The sequence below is a fragment of the Pan troglodytes genome, chromosome 10 (assembly GCF_028858775.2).
Source record: "Pan troglodytes isolate AG18354 chromosome 10, NHGRI_mPanTro3-v2.0_pri, whole genome shotgun sequence".
Lineage (NCBI taxonomy): Eukaryota > Metazoa > Chordata > Mammalia > Primates > Hominidae > Pan > Pan troglodytes.
Window position 1 is genome coordinate 119,108,801 of NC_072408.2, and position 19,160 is coordinate 119,127,960.

The 19,160-nt window shown below is 41.3% G+C and overlaps 1 protein-coding gene across 21 annotated transcripts in view; it reads right to left on the bottom strand.

The window, feature by feature from the left end:
* Nucleotides 1-19,160, bottom strand: part of HECTD4 (HECT domain E3 ubiquitin protein ligase 4) — a 222,107-nt gene that overhangs the window by 116,978 nt on the left and 85,969 nt on the right. For all 21 annotated transcript variants that reach the window (XR_010147786.1, XR_010147785.1, XR_010147784.1 and 18 more), the window contains exons 8-9: nucleotides 5,897-6,089; nucleotides 2,024-2,182 (exon numbers count right to left, since the gene is read on the bottom strand). Coding sequence is in view for 18 of the 21 variants with exons in the window: in XM_016924278.4 (XP_016779767.1) it covers nucleotides 2,024-2,182; nucleotides 5,897-6,089 (352 nt within the window). In the remaining 3 variants the exon portion in view is untranslated. The remainder of the gene's footprint in view (nucleotides 1-2,023; nucleotides 2,183-5,896; nucleotides 6,090-19,160) is intronic.

Consider the following 19,160-nt stretch of genomic DNA (forward strand, 5'->3'; position numbering starts at 1 on the left):
TAAACAAAATGGGATATTATCCACACAATGAAATATAATTCAACCATAAAAAGTAATGAAGTACTGATTCATGCTGTAATATGGATGAACCTCGAAAACATTATGTTAAGTTTAAAAAGCAGTCACAGACTCACTCCATCCTGCCACCCTGTGAAGACGCCTGCTTCTCCTTTGCCTTCCGCCATGATTGTAAGTTTCCTAAGGCCTCTCCAGCAATGCGTAACTGATGGATAAAACAACTTGGAACCAATAAAAAAGAGCTGGGTCTGGTGTCAAGAGACTTGGACCACATCACTTCACCTGTCTGAGCCTCAGTAACCACGTAGTGATCCCATGGCTAAAGACTGAGAAAGATCTAGGATCACTGGTGTCCAATAATAAATGCACATTTGCAAGCACTAAGGAGAAAACCTCACTCCATGTACTTTCTTCCTGGAGACCAAGCCCACTACAGCAAGGAGTATCTTCAAGCGAGGGTGGAATTGTGCATGAGTAGAGAACACTCTCCATCTCTTCTCACATCACACAGCTCTCCAGTTGATACAATATTCAACTATAGTTACATTGAGGGAAAAATGATTCTATATTTATATATAACTCTCCATAATGTGTCAAGTGTCCTCACACTATCCTATGTGGTAGGTATAATCATCTGCACATTTTTTTTAATGGGAAAGTTGAGGCTTTGAATGATTAATTTCCCCAAGATAACAGTTACTAAAAGAAACAAGATTTTTACATGTCTGTCTGCATCTACTTTTATAGCTCCTGATTTTATTCGTAGCTCAGCCACCATAATATGCACAGAATGAGACAAAACAATAAGTGGTATTTTGCTACTATCGAGTAAAACCAAAAATTAAAAATCAAGCAAATAAACAAACAAACGAAAAAGCAGTCATAAAAGGCCATATGTTGTATAATTCCATTTACATGAAAAGTAGAGTATAGGTAACTCCACAGAGACAGAAAGTAGATTGGTAGATGCCAGGGGTCAGGGAGTAGGAGAGCAACTGTTGATGAGTATGAGGTTTCTTTTTGGGGTGACGGATAGATTAGTGGTAATGACTGCACAACTCTGTGAACATATTAAAAACCACTGAATTGTATATTTTAAAGGGGTGAAATTTACGGTGTGTGAGTTATATTTCAATAAAGCCACCGCCCCTAGCCTGAGGAACATTTAATTCTATACTTTATCCCATTTAACTATGTGTGCACTCTGAAGCCAAAATTACACTGCTTTCATTACTATAGTGTGCCTCCTTATAATAATATATGGATATTTTAAAATACTAACACATTTTTACACATTTGCTTTTCTATGTCTTATGCTTAGTATTTTGTATATGTGTCCTAAAATGGAGGTGTTTTACATATGTATTTTAATAGCTTTGAAATTCTATTGGCAGGGCGTGGTGGCTCATGCCTGTAATCCCAGCACTTTGGGAGGCCAAGGTGGGTGGATCACCTGAGGCCAGGAATTCCAGAACAGCCTGGCCAACATGGCGAAATGCCATCTCTACTAAAAATAAAAAAATTAGCCGGGCATGGTGGCATGTGCCTGTAATCTCAGCTACTAGGGAGGCTGAGGCAGGAGAATCACTTCAACCCGGGAGGCAGAAGTTGCAGTAGGCTGAGATCATGCCACTGCACTCCAGCCTGGGCGACAGAGCAAGACTCCGTCTAAAAAAAAAGAAATTCTATCATAGTGAGTAGAGCTCTTGCTGTATCATCAGTAAATAATGTGACAAAATATTATTTTATTTCCTAAAACTTTGTTGAACTGATTATTTCTATTAATTTTATAGGACAATAGTTTTCAAAACTATACTAATATGTCATCCACAAAAAATTATATTGTTAAATCTTCCTAGCCTATTTGATAATTGGTATTTTTTTTATCAGAGAGCTATTGCAAACAACTATTTAACAAAGTAAGTTTTAAATAATTAATAGGAAAGCTTTAAATTTCAGAGTTTGAGATAAATCGAGGAAAGTGCCACAAGTAAAATTCACTTACTTTTTAAAGATGACAAACCACTTGTTCCACCAAAAAGAGATCGGGTGGCAGAGCTGCCTGATCCCCCTGGAGGAGGCACCAGCATCACCAAGTAGGTGCCACAGGTATATATGGGTGTCTTCCGCAGCATTTTTAGAGGCAGCCCACAGCTAGTATTTGCTGGAGAAAGGAATGAAAATGCTAAGTCAAAATATTTGACACAAAAGTTAATTTGATTACCAACACAGATTAGGATATAATGAGGGAGACCCAAACTCAAACAAAGATTTGGAAAACAGATTTCCAGATTAGGAAAACAGAATAAGAAGTAATAGCTAAGGAAAAAAATAATTATCTTCTGGCTCCACAGCCTGACCCTGAGCCTCCTATTTATATGGTCTGAACATTTCTTGACAGTGCTCCCAATCCTCAATATGCCATCATGCCTCTACAAATTATTCCAAAAAAATAAATCCTCACATGGACTAAATCTCAAAATAAGAGAAGAATCCTAGTATTTGTTTGTGTTTCCCCTAGAAAACTGATATAGGTTGAGTACATTTATCTGAAATGCCTGGGACCAGAAGTGTTTTGGATTTCAGATTTTTTCAGAATTTGAAATATTTGGATTATACTTAAGAGTTGAGCATTCCTAATTGAAAAATCCAAAATCCAAAATATTCCAGTGAACATTTCCTTTGTTTTCATTTATGTTTACTCATTACATCTGAGATTAGTGAGAACATTTCCTTTGAGCATCATGTAGGCACTCAAAAAGTTTCAGATTTGGGAGCATTTTAGATTTTTAGATTTGGGATGAACAACCTATATTCCAATCAAGATCTTGGTTTTTCTTTCCCATTTTATATAGAACAAATTCTTGACAGGCTTGTGATATTAAACTCATAACAAACAGCTTTCAACATGAAATCGGCCAAAATTTCAACCTAATGAAAGCTTTCACAATATCTATCACAAAACAATTTTATAGCTGTGTAATTTATTATAACCCCTTATATACATTTTTCTTTTTTTTAAGGGTCAATGACATAAACTGTCATTAGGAAAATAATTATTGTTTCTAATCAAGAGGTGTAAAATGTACTTTAATCTCCCTTACTGGCATATCTAGAAAGTGGAGTGAATTTACGGATTTTCTATATACAAGCCTAGCGAGGATTGATTATGTCAACAGAGAATCAACTGGAGTGCTTTACTTAGAAAGCTGTCAGGCTATAAAATATAACTTATTATCTATAGCCTGGATAGATGAAAATCATTTTTAGATGGTTTAGATTAGAAGAGTGAGTAAAGTGAAACCTAATCTATCTGATATTTGTTTTGAATGCTTGTGCTTCTAAAAAGCTTTTTTTTTTTTAAGCTGCAAGCCCCCACCAAGTATATTCTTCATTAAGGACATAAATTCAAGAAGATAAATTTCCACTGGTAAGAAACCTAAAGACAGCAATAATTGGAAAATTAGCAACTTTGTGAGTATAACATTTTCACCAAGATGTTTTCAATAGACATATGCTTATTAAGATGGCAATAGGTATTAGTTTTTAATGGAATAAAAACTTTTTTTTTTTTGAGACTGAGTCTCACTGTTGTCTGCCTGGGCTGCAGTACAATGGCGCCATCTTGGCTCACTGCAACCTCCACTTCCTGTGTTCCAGCAATTCTCCTGCCTCAGCCCCTCCCAAGTAGCTGAGACTACAGGAGCCGGCCATCACACCCGGCTAATTTTTGTATTTTCAGTAGAGATGGGGTTTCACCATGTTGGCCAGGCTGGTCTTGAACTCCTGACCTCAGGTGATCCACCCACCTCAGCCTCCCAAAATGCTGGGATTATAGGCATAAGCCACTGCCCCTGGCCAAAACCTTATAGACACCTTGAATGTTCGCTTACTTTTGAAAAGTTTCTTAGTTTATAACTGGTGAATTTTTAATTTAATGTAGCAACATCACGTTAAAGAATCCACATAAAAGTATGATGATTGCTTAAGCCCAGGAGTTTGAGACCAGCCTGGACAACATAACAAGACCTCATGTTTTTAAAAAAAAAAAAAAGTACAATGAGACCACATGTTTAGAATACAGATACCCGTTTCTACCAAATTCTAGTATATGTGCTGCCAAAGCATGCACATTTCTACCAAATTCTAAATATGTCCTTGCCTTCTGAGGTCTTTCTTTGATATTATACATATTTTCAACAAGCATTCTTTTAGTATTTCCATTGTTTAGGGTAAGATTTCATTTTCTCCCAAGGGACAAACCCAGATCAGGCCTTCAGCTTGTCATGAAAATGTTTATTTAGGTAACAACAAAAACAAAAACAAAAAAAACTGTCCTCTAGAAAGTATCTTCTACAGTTGGAATTATCCACTTACCCAAATCATAAAAACTATTAACAATTTTGCCACTTATCTTTGATACAAAAGAAGCCTGTGAAAATAAAATACTGTCCTTAAATTCTAATATGGACTAATAAGTATTTAATTTGGTAGTCTCATAATAAATTAACTATAAATATTTTCTCTTCCTAGCATTTCCAACTATAAAAATAAAGCATAAGATTACACTGAATTCATTAAATGCATATTAATTCAGATGCAGTTTTCTACATATGGCATCTTTTTCTAGCTTTATCTTTTACTGCAGTTCATAGTTTGCTATAAATCCAAATATTTGGTATGTAATCTGTAAACTCTATGGAATAATGGTTCTTAATGTTTTGGGGGTCATAGATGACTCTGAAAATCTGATGAAAGTTATGACAGATACATATAAAATGATATCTAAAACTTTGAGGGAGTATGTTTAATAACATACTCCCTTAAAGGTGTATCCTGGTTAAGAACTCCTACTTTAAAAGTGCAGAACAGCCAGGCGCGGTGGCTCACGCCTGTAATCCCAGCACTTTGGGAGGCCAAGGTGGGCGGATCACGAGGTCAGGAGATCGAGACCATCCTGGCTAACACGGTGAAACCCCGTCTCTACTAAAAATACAAAAAATTAGCCAGGCGTGGTAGCGGGCGCCTGTAGTCCCAGCTACTTGGGAGGCTGAGGCAGGAGAATGGCGTGAACCTGGGAGGCGGAGCTTGCAGTGAGCTGAGATCGCGCCACTGGACTCCAGCCTGGAAGACAGAGCAAGACTCCATCTCAAAAAACAAAAACAAAAACAAAAAACAACAACAACGAAAAAAAAAGTGCAGAACAATGTATATAGTATACTACCTTCTATTAAGAAAAGGCAGAAATTATGAACATATAAATTTATCTTTAATTATATTTGCATAAATAAACACTGGAAGGATAAATGAAAACTAATAAATATAGTTACCTGTGGTGGGGTAGGGTGGGGTCACAATATAAAATTTACCAACATGGTAAGAATAAGACTTCTCTGCATATACCTTTTTACATTGTTTTGACTTTCAAATTCTGTACGTGTATTATCTATTTTAAAACATTAAATTAAAAAACTAAATGATAAATTCTAAAAAACAAAATATCTACTGTAGAAGGCTTTTCTGTTATTTGCTTGGTCAAGACTGTATTTAGGGAAGATGATGCTAAGTATCAGGTTTTCTCATTCACAAAGCATACGCAAAATATGAAATCAACTAATTTCTATGAATGGTGATGATGATAAGGTGTTTACAATTTAACATGGGGCTATTTTGCATTCTTACAGGTTCATATGAATTTGTGTCCATAGCCTACAACATGTATTGGCTTGGAATAAAAAGCTGGACAATGACTGGAAGACCAAATAAAGTCAACTATGCAAAGGAAAGGGCTTTGTACAGCACGGACGAAGTGCTCAATAAGACGTAGCTGAACAGAGCTATACAAGGAAACAGATCTGGGAAGCACAGAGTAACATACCTGCTTGATCCTCTTTCAGTGTGTTGGAGATGGTGGAACCAGTCAGGGCAGCAAGCGTTGCTGACGGGGAGGCTCTATACCGAGAAAGTCTACTTAGAAGCATCTCATTAATGCTTTTGGCAGATTCGCCCTCTTTTCTCATTAGAATTGTACGTTCCTGAAGTGGGTTGGCTACAAATACACCATTTTCAACCTAACACAGAAAAAAAGGAGGTCCTAAAATGATATCTGTTTCCATTTAGTTAGCAAATTTCTACTGAGGATATTATTGTGAGTAAATAAAAAATATTTCAAAAACTGCTCCTGAGTAGATGTATACCTTAAAACTTAAATGTGCTATAGAAACTACTACAAACAAAAGAGACTATGCTAAGTTTGAGATTTTTCACTTTTCATAATAGCTATAATGTTTAATAGGTCTATGAAAAGTTGTTGATTAAAATTCCTTACACTGGATTCCACAGGCAGCGCTTACTAATTACATGCCTCTGACAGGTTGAAGTCAAATGAGAGGAAAACAAATCAATCAGTCTTTGATTTACTGTTAAGGACAACTATGAGGATAATGTCTTCTCGAAATATCTTCAGTGGCTAAAATCCAAACTCTTTATTAACAGCAGTTAACATTAGCACCAGCTGCTCAGGCCCTGGCAGAGCAAGCCTGGACAAAGCCAGACTTTGCTAAAAATACACATCAACTTCAACTGGATCTTTGCTGGTGCTTTCCAGTTCTTTCATTCATCACTTGGTTATTCCCCAGAAAAATCTTTGGAGTGGTGACTCCAAAATTCCTTCACCAATTTTGAGCTTGACTTTCAGCAGACCACCTGGTTTTCTTCTTTCTTCTTCTTTTTTTTTTTCTTTTTCCACCTGGCTTTCTGTATTGCTAAAAAGATCCAGACCACTTACTATAAGCTTCTCCTACTCATGTCTCTTCCAACTTAAGAATCTTGGGATCCAGCCTCATTTACTATTTCCTTTGTCTTAATTCAGAGGAAGAAGGATTTCACCTCATATTATTGAAGATGAACCCTTCCACTTCTGCCTCAAGTCCTGTGCTCCCCTCTGCCTCTTCATCATTAGTGTCTCCCTCTCTATTGAGTTCCTTCTCTTTGTTTTCAAATATTCACAGGTCTTAAACAAAACCTTCGTGGCCCATTAAAATATCATCCCTTTTGTCAAATCTCTCATGGCCCCTTTCTAGATCCAAGAACTGGGTCCCCACCAGCAAAGACAGGCAGGACTGGCCTGCAGCTGTGGGGTGTGGAGATAAGAGGGAATGGGAGTGCAAAGTGGCAAATCTTCAGAAGCAAAGGGAAAGCAAAAGAGGAGTCCACAGGGAAAGGTTGGTAACACAGAAGGGGCAAGAGAAAGTGAGTAAACTCAGGAGCACAGCCAGGAAAGATTCCCAAAGGTGGATGTACGTAGTGGGGGAGTCTTTTATGACATATTCACAAATGATAAAGAAAAAGTTTTGTTACAGAGTCCAAAAATGCTGTTTCTATTTCCCCACCCCCTGCTTTTTAACCCTTTGCAGTTCGTAGTCTCTGAATTCAGCACCCTCTAATGAGTCGGCAATCTCAATGGTCCACCAGTGACCTAAAACCAAAACCACTGACCTTTTCCTTGACTTCCTTGCAGGTCGCGCCATCACTGCCATCCTTCTTGGGATTCTGATTCCTTAGTGTTGGTGGCAGAACACAAGCCTGGTTTGTTTCTTTTTGTTTCTTTTTTTTTGAGACAGGGTCTTGCTCTGTCACTCAGGCTAGAGTGTAGTGGTGTGATCACAGCTCACTGAACCCTCAATCTCCCCAGGCTCAGATGATCCTCCCACCTCAGCCTCTCGAGTAGCTGGGACCACAGGAATGCGCCACCACATCTGGCTAATTTTTGTATTAATATTTTTTGTAGAGACAGGGTTTTGCCATGTTGCCCAGGCTGGTCCTGAACTCCTAGGCTCAAGCAATCTGCCTGCCTCAGCCTCTCAAAGTGCTGGAATTACAGGCGTGAGCCACCATGCCCAGCCTGGTTTGTTTCTTTTTAACATGAACGCTTACCTCTGTGTAAAGTGCTCACTGTGCTGGCGAGTGAAGCCAGCACAGTCCCTGCCCTCCTTCCTGTCTCTCTCTTTGCTGGTCAACATCTTCATTTGCTTAAACGGGACCTTTCCCAAGATTAGACCTACCCCTGGTGTCCAAGACCTCCACCTGGAATGCTCTATCCCTAGACCTTCCAGAGACTGGCTCTTTCCTATCATTCAGGTCTTAGTTAAACGTTACCCACTCAAAGAGGTCTGCCCTGGTTGCCAATCTAAAAAAGAATCCGCCCCAGCACCCCAACCCAGAGCACATCATGCTGTTTCATTATCTACACAGCATGTACTACTCTCTGAAATTATTTTACTCATGAAGTCATTTATTCTTTGCCCTTCTACCTTAACACGTCCCAATGAATGCCAACTCCCTGAGAACAGGGATCCACCTGCCTTGTTTGCCATAACATCCCCAGCACTTAGGAGGCATTCAATGAATACTCGATTGCTTGCTGAATAAACAGATCAGGGCCCTCCCCCAAATCCAACTCCACTTCTCTATGGCGACTCCCACATTTCTATTTACAGACCCATCCTTGCTACTACGATCTAGTTCCACTTTTCTAACTGCCCCTCACCCTCCCCACCGACATTTCTACTTGAACAGCCTCCTGTCACCTAAAATTCAACACATCCACCTCTTACTTCATTGTCTTACCCCAACTCTCCTACTAGATTAACTTTTAGCAAGCATAGCTCTATTTACATTGCACAATTCTAAATATACTCCTTCAAAAGCATCCAAGATAAAAATCAATCACTTTAAGCTTGGCATTCAAAAGCATTACCCAATCTGGCCCTATGAGAAAATCAATAGATACCTTAAAAACAAACAAAACACTATATTATTGTATTTGAGTACTTTGAAAATACTGCAAAGAAAAACTGATAAAACACCTGTGTGATACAAGTAGGGCTGAAGTTTGCTGCAAAATGGTAAATCTGCTGGAAATCCCTACTTTAGCAAAGGTGCTCTTCAGGGTAAGAAGCTGCTGATTTAGGAAGAGAGGAAGAGCTGGGAGGAGTGAGAAGCAGCCCAGGCTTCCTTCCTGGCAACCACTCTGGTCCAAGTCCACATCATCTCAAGAGAGATTATTAGACCAGCCTCCCAACCTGTCTTCCCACTTCCACAGGCACCCCAATGGTTTACTCTCTGCATAGCCAGTGATCATTTAAAAATGTAAATAAAGCCAGGCACAGTGGTTCACACCTGTAATCCCAGCACTTTGGGAGGCCAAGAAGGGAAGATCACTTGAGCCCAGGAGTTCGAGACCAGCCTGGGCAACATAGTTTGAGACCAACCTGTCTCAAACACACACACACACATACACACACACAAAATTATCCAAGGGCAGTGGCACACGCCTGTAGTCCCTGCTACAAGGGAGACTGAGGCGGGAGGATTGAAAGAGCCCAGGAAGGGAAGGCTGCAGTGAACCATGATTGCACCACTGCACTCCAGCCTGGGCAACAGAGGGAGATCCTGTCCCACCCCATCCCACCAAAAAAAAAGGTAAAACCATGTCTTCCCTCATTTAAAACCCTGTAGTGGTTTTCCAACACACTTATGATAAAATCCAAATTACTGACAGGGCCTCACAAGGGCCAATGTCTGCTGACCTCCTCAGCATCATCTGCCTCAACTCAACCCTCTCTCACTACATTTTTAGCTACACTCGCCTTCTGTCACACCTCCAAAATACCATGCTTCCTCCTAATGCTGGGCCTTGGTACTTGCTATTCCCTCTTGTGCTACCCATCCGTTGCAGTTTGCCTGGAACTGCAGGTTTTAGCACCGAAAGTTCCATGTCATGAGCAATCCCTCAGTCTCAAGCAAACTGGGATAGTTGGTCACCCTGTCTGTCAGGATGGATGGCTTCTTATCATTCAGGTCTCAGCTCAAATGTCTTTCCTTAGAAAGGCCTTATGTGCCCCGCAAGCTAAAGGAGCTCCCCATCTCCACCCCATGCACTCCCTCTCACATTATCCTGTTTAATTTTCTCCCCAGCATTTATCACTAGCTGAAATTATTTTGTTCTTATTGTTTACTTCCGTATTGTCCCACTTCCCATACTCTAACATAAGCTCCACAAAAACAAAAGCTTATTTACTGGGCTACCCAGATATGGCAATATAGTATAGGCTCTCAATTAATACAGAATGAAGGAAGGGTAGCTTAGTCATCTGGATCATAACTGGAAGGAAACAATAAACCCTTAGGGAGAAGAGGGGAAGACGTTTAGTGTGTCCATTACTACATTGACAATATCTTTAGGAAGTAACATAAGGAGACAAAAATAGCAATAAAATTGTCACTAATAAAATTTTAAAACTGCAGTTTATATAGAGCACATGGGGGCAGAAGACCTCTCAGAACAAAACAGAAGTGAGGATATTTTTTCAAAAGAGGCTTGAAAAGGTAAAAAAGAGTTATAGGCTGGGTGCAGTGGCTCCCAGCTGGATTACGCCTGTAATCCCAGTAGGTAGAGGCAGAGGCAGGAGAACAGCTTGAGCCCAGGAGTTAGAGACCACAGTGAGACCCCACTCTCTAAAAAAAAGAAAAAAAGAGTTATAGAAGATTCTCAAGCAGGAATGTGTCCAGAGTAGAAGTAGCCAAATCAGGCAGAAAGATTACATGCCTCAGCTATTTTGTAGTCTTAAAGACCAGAATTGTGTTCTAGAGTTTCAGAAGGCCTGTTGCTCCATGTGGGTAGACTGTCACATTGGTGGCCCCTAATGAATGATGTATCCTTGTATTCATGCCCTTGTATAGTCCCCGTCCAAGTCTGGACCTGGTCAGATGACTTTTTTTTTTTTTTTTTCTACATTAGAAAGCAAGTTGCTGGCCAGGCACGGTGGCTCATGCTTGTAATCCCAGCACTTTGGGAGGCTGAAGCAGGTGGATCACTTGAGGCCAGGAGTTCGAGACCAGCCTGGCCAACGTGGTTAAACCCCATCTCTACTAAAAATACAAAATTAGCTAGGTGTGGTGGTATGCACCTGTAATTCCAGTTACTGAGGCAGGAGAACTGCTTGAACCCAGGAGGCAGAGGTTGCAGTGAGCGGAGATCACACCTCTGCACTCCAGCCTAGGTGACAGAGCAAGACTCTGTCTCAAAAAAAAAAAAAAAAAAGATGCAGCAGGGGGCAGTGGCTCATGCCTGTAATCCCAGCACTTTGGGAGGTTGAGGCTAGCAGATTGCTTGAGCCTAAGAGTTCAAGATCAGCCTGGGCAACATGGCAAAACTCAGTCTATTAAAAAAATATAAAAATTAGCCAGGCATGGTGGCATGAGCCTGTAGTCCCAGCTACTCAGGAGGCTGAGGTGGGAGGAATGCTTGAGCCCAGAGTGGGGAGTTTGCAGTGAGTGAGCGGAGATAGTAGCACCACTACACTCCAGCCTGGGCCATAGAGCAACACAATGTCTCAAAAAAAGAAAGCATGATGCAAGCAGAGACTTGATATCCACTTGTCCTCTTGAAAAGCTCCTTCCTGAAAACCAGCTTCCATGATGTCGAGCTTCAGCATACATTACTGAATAATGGATGCCAAGTGGAGAGAGGCCCTAGAGGATGACAGGCCATCTTCAGTGGCACAGCCCAAGCTAAGCTCCCAGTTCAATGAAGCTGCAGATGTGACTTCAGCTTCACCATGCAGAGTGGAAGAACCACCCAGCTGAGCCCCATCAACCTATACATCATTGTTACCTGAAGTTACTTAGCTTGGGGATTGTTCATTGAGTAAAAGTAAATAACTGAAATACCTTAAAAGTCAGAGAAATTCTATGATCCAAATGTTAGAGGTCATTTTATATTAATAATAGTTTGTTAGTTAAGCAGGATAATCTCGACATTCCATTTTGTTACATCATATTCCTAAATATATCTCTTCTCCTCTCTTCTTTTTCTTTTCTTTTTGAGACAGGGTCTTGGTGTATCACCCAAGCTGGAGTGCAGTGGCACGATCATGGCTCACTGCAGCCTTGACCTTCAGGGCTCAAGCGATCCTCCCACCTCATGCTACTTATTAGCTGAGACTACAGGTGTGAACCACCACACCCAGCTAATTAAAAAAATTTTTTTTGTAGAAATGGGGTCTCACTATGTTGCCCAGGCTGGCCTAAATATATTTCTATAGTCTGCCTTTTATAACAACTAGTTATCTAATTCCATGCTTAGTTAACAAGGTATCATTTTGAGAGGTAAGCATGGCTAGTTAGATTCTGCTCTCTGATCTTAGTCGTTTCAATCCATTAGTTTTCCCTGAGTCTTAGGTACCAAGAGATCTATTTGGTATAATCAAGCTGAGCTGACTGTTTTATGAAAAATGACATAATGGAGGAATACAGATGGTGTTCCAAGAATTTTTTTAATGTTTAGGTTTTTTTTTCTAATGATAAAACTAATATATGGTTACTCTTGGAAATCTGGGGGGAAGAAAGGAAACTATAAATAAGAAAAGCTACCATTATTCTTTGTTTGTTTGTTTGTTTGAGACAGTCTCACTCTGTCAGCCAGGCTGGAGTGCAGTGGCATGATCTCAGCTCACTGCAACCTCTATCTCCTGGGCTCAAGCAATTCTCCTCCCTCAACCTCCCGAGTATCTGGGATTACAGGTGTGTACCACCACGCCCAGCTAATTTTTGTATTTTTAGTAGAGACAGGGTTTCACCATGTTGGCCAGGCTGGTCTCCAACTCCTGACCTCAGGTAATCCTCCCGCTTCGGCCTCCCAAAGTGCTGGGATTACAGGCATGAGCCACCGCACTCGGCCTATTCTTTCTTTTTAAAGGGATAATCAGTTAATGTTTTAAGTTCTAGCATTTAAAGAAGTCAGGCCAGGCACGGTGGCTCATGTCTTTAATCCCAGCACTTTGAGAGGCCGAGGCTGGTAGATTGCTTGAGCTCAGGAGTTTGAGACCAACCTGGGCAACATGGTGAAACCCCATCTATACAAAACATACCAAAATTAGCCCAGCAAGGTGGTGTGTGCCTGTGGTCCCAGCTACTTGGGAGGCTAGGTGAGAGGATCACTTGAGCCCGGGAGGTTGAGGCTACAGTAAGCCGTGATCATACCACTGCACTCCAGCCTGAGTGATAGAGTGAGAGCTAGTCTCAAAAAAAAAAATCAATCAATCAATCAATCATAGGCTCTAGAAAATAATTTTTTAAATTAGCTGGGCATGGTGGTGGGCGCCTGTGGTCCCAGCTGTGAGGGAGGCAGACGTGAGAAGATCGCTTGAGCCTGCAAGGTTCTAGGCTGCAGTGAACTGTGATCACACCATTCCACTCCAGCCTGGGCAAAAGAGCAACACCATCTCAAAAAATAATAATAATAAATAAAATATAATGAAGAAATCAGGCCGGATGTGGTGGCTCACGCCTGTAAACACAACACTTTGGGAGGCCGAGGAAGGCAGATCACCTGAGGTCGGAAGTTTGAGACCAGCCTGACCAAAATGGAGAAACCCTGTCTCTACTAAAAATACAAAAATTAACTGGGCATGGTGGTGTATGCCTGTAGTCCCAGCTACTCGGGAGGCTGAGGCAGGGGAATCACTTGAACCTGGGAGGAGGAGGTTGCGGTGAGCTGAGATCACACCATTGCACTCCAGCCTGAGCAACAAGAGTGAAACTCCGTCTCAAACAAACAAACAAACAAACAAAAAAAACCAAATCACAGATAGTTTTGGATGCTGCATGATACCACTGGGATCAATAAAAGGATTTGTCACCAATTTTTAAAAGAATATATCCCGATTCTGCTCACTTTTTTACCACCTCCATCATTACTTCACCCTCAGTCTAACACATTATTATCTTTCACCTGGTCTGTGGCAACAGCTTCCTACTAATCCCATTCCTGCCCCCTTCTCACAAGGTGCATTCTTTTAAAAAATGTTTCTTTACAAAATTTTTCTTAATACTAAAATATACACAAAAAGAAACATGTAAAAAATGTTTCTTTACAAAATTTTTCTTAATACTAAAATATACACAAAAAGAACTAGTAATATCCGCTTACTATCACTCTAGATACAAGTTATCAAGATTTTAACATATTTGCTTCATCTCTCCCAGTCATTATGTCATTTCACCCCCACATATTTCAGTGTATATCACTATAAAATATAGATATTCTTTAATAACTACAATGTAATCACACTTATTATTAGCAATAATTCTTGACATCATCTAATATTGAGTCCATAATTCAATTTCCCCAATTTTCTCAAAAATACTTTTTACAGGCCAGGTGCAGTGGCTCAAGTCTATAATCCTAGCACTTTGGGAGGCTGAGGTGGGAGGGTCACTTGAGCCCAGGAGTTCAAGGCCAACCTGGGCAACATAGTGAGACCCCCCCATCTTTAAAAAAAAAGAAAAAAGAGCCAGGCGCAGTGGCTCACATTTGTAATCCCAGCACTTTGGGAGGCCGAGGCGGGCGGATCATGAGGTCAGGAGATCGAGACCATCCTGGCTAACATGGTGAAACCCCGTCTCTACTAAAAATACAAAAAATCAGCCGGGCGTGGTGGTGGGCCCCTCTAGTCCCAGCTACTCGGGAGGCTGAGGCAGGAGAATGGCGTGAACCGGGGAGGCGGAGCTTGCAGTGAGCCAAGATTGCGCCACTGCACTCCAGCCTGGGTGACAGAGTGAGTCTCCATCTCAGAAAAAGAAAAAAAATACTTTTTACAGTTGGCAATTGGTTTGTTTGATTCAGGAACCAAACAAGATGCAACCTACACATTATATACATTTGGTTTGTCTCTTTAAGTCTCTTCTGGCTTTATTCTTTACCCCAAACCTACAATGAACCTTTAAACCACGATCCCATCACTTTCCTGCTCAACAATTTCCAGGAGTCTCCCATCTCACTTAGAATAAAATCCCAATACCTTGCAAGGCCCTATAAGATATGGCCCTGGCTACCTCTCCATCTCCCATTACCCACTCTCATCACTCCACTTGAGACACACAGACTTCTTGTTGTTCTTCCTCAACATGCCAACCTCATGCCTATCTCAGGGGCATCTGCATATGCCATTTCCTGTCTATAATGCTCTCCTGCCAGATCTTTACATGTCTCATTCCTTTATTTTATTCAGGTGTCAATGTAAATACCACCTCCTCAGAGAGGCTCCCCTGATCATTACCTAGAATAGTCCCACACCAAACACACACTAAATCATTTCTCTATTGCTTTACTTCATCTTCCTTTATAATATTTACCAATGCTTGAAACTGTGCTTCTGTCTCCTCCACAAGAATGTAAGCTCCATGAGGACAGAGATTTCACTGTCTTTTCTATACTGTATCACCAGCTCCTAGGATACTACCTGGCATGTAGAAGGCCCTTTGTAATGTAGGAGATGAATGAATATGTGAAGACATAGATATCTAAACTTGAGGCTACTGCATGAAGTGCCCAGCACTTACATCAGTAAGGCTGGATGAGAAGCTTCCATTTGTATACAGTGGATTAGGATCACAAGCATGCCACAAAATAAAAATACCGGGAAAAAAATCTTTCGGCCAGGTGCGGTGGCTCATGCCTGTAATCCCAGCACTTTGGGAGACCGAGGTGGGCAGATCACAAGGTCAGGAGTTTGAGACCATCCTGGGCAACATAGTGAAACCCTGTCCCTACTAAAAATACAAAAATTTAGCCAGGGGTGGTGGCGGGCACCTGTAATCTCAGCTACTAGGGAGGCTGAGGCAGGAGAATTGCTTGAACCCAGGAGGCGGAGGTTGCAGTGAGCCGAGATCACACCATTGCACTCCAGCCTGGGCAGCAATGAGAGACTCCATGTAAAAAATAAGTAAAAAAATATTTCATGAGGGATGTTATTGAGGGGATTCAAATATCGAATGAGGGCCAGATGCAGCGGCTCACGCCTATAATCTCAGCAGTTTGGGAGGCCGAGGCGGGTGGATCACTTGAGGTCAGGAGTTCGAGACCAGCCTGACCAACATGGTGAAACCCCGTCTCTACTAAAAATACAAAAATTAGCTGGGTGTGGTGGTGGTGCCTGTAATCCCAGCTACTCAGGAGGCTGAGGCAGGAGAATCGCTTGAACCTGGGAGGCGGAGGTTGCGGTGAGCCGAGATCGCACCATTGCACTCCAGCCTGGGCAACAGAGCAAGACTCTGTCTCAAAAAAAAAAAAAAAAAAAAAAAATTAGCTGGGCATGGTGGTGGTGGCTTGCGCCTGTAATCTCAGCCACTCGGGAGGCTGAGGCAGGAGGATTTATTGAACCTGGGAGACAGAGGTTGCAGTGAGCCGAGATCGTGCCACTGTACTCCAGCCTGGGTGACACAAAAAGATTCCATCTCAAAATCAATCAATCAATCAATCTTGCTTTAAAGTAGAATTTTACTTCAATAATAGAGCAAGGTACAGAAGAATGTGTATAATAAATCACCATTTGTGTACAAAACAGAAAAGGAAAAACAACACAAACACATGCACTTGTTTGCATGTGCTCCGTCCGTGGAAGGATATAGAAGAAAATGCTAACCTCACTTGCCTCTGAGGAGGGAAACTGGGCTAGGAAGCAGGGTAGGTGAGAGACTTTTGTACCTTCTGAGTTGTATAACTATGTGAATATCATGTTAAAAATATTTTTAATTAAAACAACATAGCTATTACTAAGCTTGAAGAGAAAGTTATCAATACTTAGTTTTCTTTCTTTTTTTGTGGGCGGGGAGGCAAGGTCTCACTCTGTCACCCAGGCTGGAGTGCAGTGGCACAATCATAGCTCACTACAGCCTTGACCTTCTGGGCTCAAGCAATCCCCCTGCCTCAGCCCCCTAAGTAGCTGGGACTACAGTCGTGCACCACCACACCTGGCTAATTTTTTTTTATTTTTTGGAGAGATGAGGTCTCACTTTGTTGCTCAGACTGGTCTTCTTTTTTTCTTTTCTTACAGGCCATGCTAATTTTTTCTGTATCATTCCAATTTTGATGTCTGTGCTGCTGAAGTGAGCACTTATCAATACTCCTAAGTATCGGAGTGAAATCATAATTCCCAGCAAATCTAATTCCTTCCAGTAATTATTATTGGCCACATCTATGTGACAAGTATCTACATTATTTAGAAAGCAAGATTAATCATAACTCAGTAGAGAATTTCAGGGCTAGAACTCTATGAATCATTTCATCTAAAGCATTATTTCATAAAGTTTTTTGCCTGGTTTGGCCCAGCAAATCATAGGAGGTCTATGGCTAAGCCCTATCATTTGTGAATTTAGAAACAGGTACTTTTTAAAATCTATTCGATAACTTAAATTTTAAAAAATGAAATTAAAATATTTCCATGTCCCCACAGTCCATTCCATCATCCCCCTCCGATTTCTCTCCTGTTTTCACATCAAACCCCTGGAGAGAAAGATCTATTCTTTTCCATCTTATCCTCCCTACCTTACCCTCAACCAACTCCATCTGGCTGCCACTCCTATTATTCCTCAAAACAGCTCTTGTTAGCGCTGCAACGGCCTCCATATTATACATTCAAAAGGCCTCTTTCAGTCTGACCTTGACTTCTCCAGCAGAATTCAATGCTATTAAACAAGTTCTCCTTTTTATTAAAAAATTCCTTTTTTAAAAGTTAATTTTTCTAAAAAGCCCATTGTTAAACTTTAAGAACATATGAAAAGATCAATGGTGGAAAGTAAGTCTTGCCCCAACCAGTTGCCTTCCCGGGGAAACCAATGCTTCCAGTCTCTTGTGATGTTTAATTAATTAATTCATTCATTCATTTAGCAAATATTTAATAAGCTTCTACTGTGTGCCAGGTACTATTCTAGCACCGGAGGGCGCAGTGGCTCATATCTACAACCACAGCATTTTGGGAAGCCAAGGCAGGCCGGACTACTTGAGTCCAGGAGTTCGAGGCTAGCCGAGGCAACATAGCGAAATCCCGTCTGAAAAAAAAAAAGAGAGAGAGAGAAACAAAAATCCCTTCCCTGCTGGAGCTGACATCCTAAGCAGGGGAGACGGTCAATAAATAAGCAAATAAATGAGCAGTAAGAAGAAAACTAAAGCAGGGCAAAGAGGATAGGGAGGAACAGGATTTTATTTTATACAAAATATTTCATATAGAATGGTCTTTTGTTTTATATAAAATATTTCATATAGAAAAGTCTTTCTGGTAAGGTGATTTTTTTTTTTTTTTAAGAGACAGGGTCTTACTCTGTTACCCAGGCTGGAATGCAGTGGTGCAATCCTAGCTCACTACAGCCTTGGACTCCTGGACTGAAGTGATCCTTCTACCTCAGCAACTGGCTAATATTAATTTTTTTTTTTTTTTTTTTAGTAGAGACAGGGCCTCACTTTGTTGCCCAGGCTCATCTTGAACTCCTGGCTTCAAGTGATCCTCCTGCTTCAGCCTCCCAAAGTGCTGGGATTACAGGCATGAGCCACTGTACCTGGCCCTTTTTTTCTTTTTTTGAGACAGGGTCTGTCTCACTCCGCTGCCCAGGCTGCAGTGCAGTGGTGTGATTGTACTTCTCTGCAGCCTTAAACTCCTGGGCTCAAGCAATCCTCCCACCTTAGCCCTCCAAATAGCTGGGACTACGGACATGCACCATTAAATTAAAAAAAATATATATATATATGTATATATATATACACACACACACACACACACATAGTGATGTGGTCTCACTCTGTTGCCCAGGCTGGTCTCAAATCCTTGGCCTTAAGCTATCCTCCCACCTTGGCCTCCCAAAGTGCTGGGATTACAGGTGTGAGCCACTGTGCCTGGCCTGATAAGGTGATATTTGAGCAGAGACATTTAAAAAGTGAGAGAAGCAGCCATGTGGTTATCTACAGTCCAATATTCCAGCACAAGGGACAGAGGGGGAACATACTTGGTGTGTGTGAGTAACATGGAGGAAGCATGGCTAAGTGGCATGAACAAGAAGGTATGGTAGGTGCAGAGGGTGTAGGTGCAGCAGGTGGTAGGTGCACAGGGTGTAGGTGCAGTGGATGTAGGTTCAGTGGATGTAGGTGCAGACAGTGGTAGGTGCAGAGCGTGTAGATGCAGTGGATGTAGGTACAGAGGGTGTAGGTGCAGTGGATGTAGGTGCAGTGGATGTGGGTGCAGAGGGTGTAGGTGCAGTGGATGTGGGTGCAGAGGGTATAGGCGCAGCAAGTGGTAAGTACAGAAGGT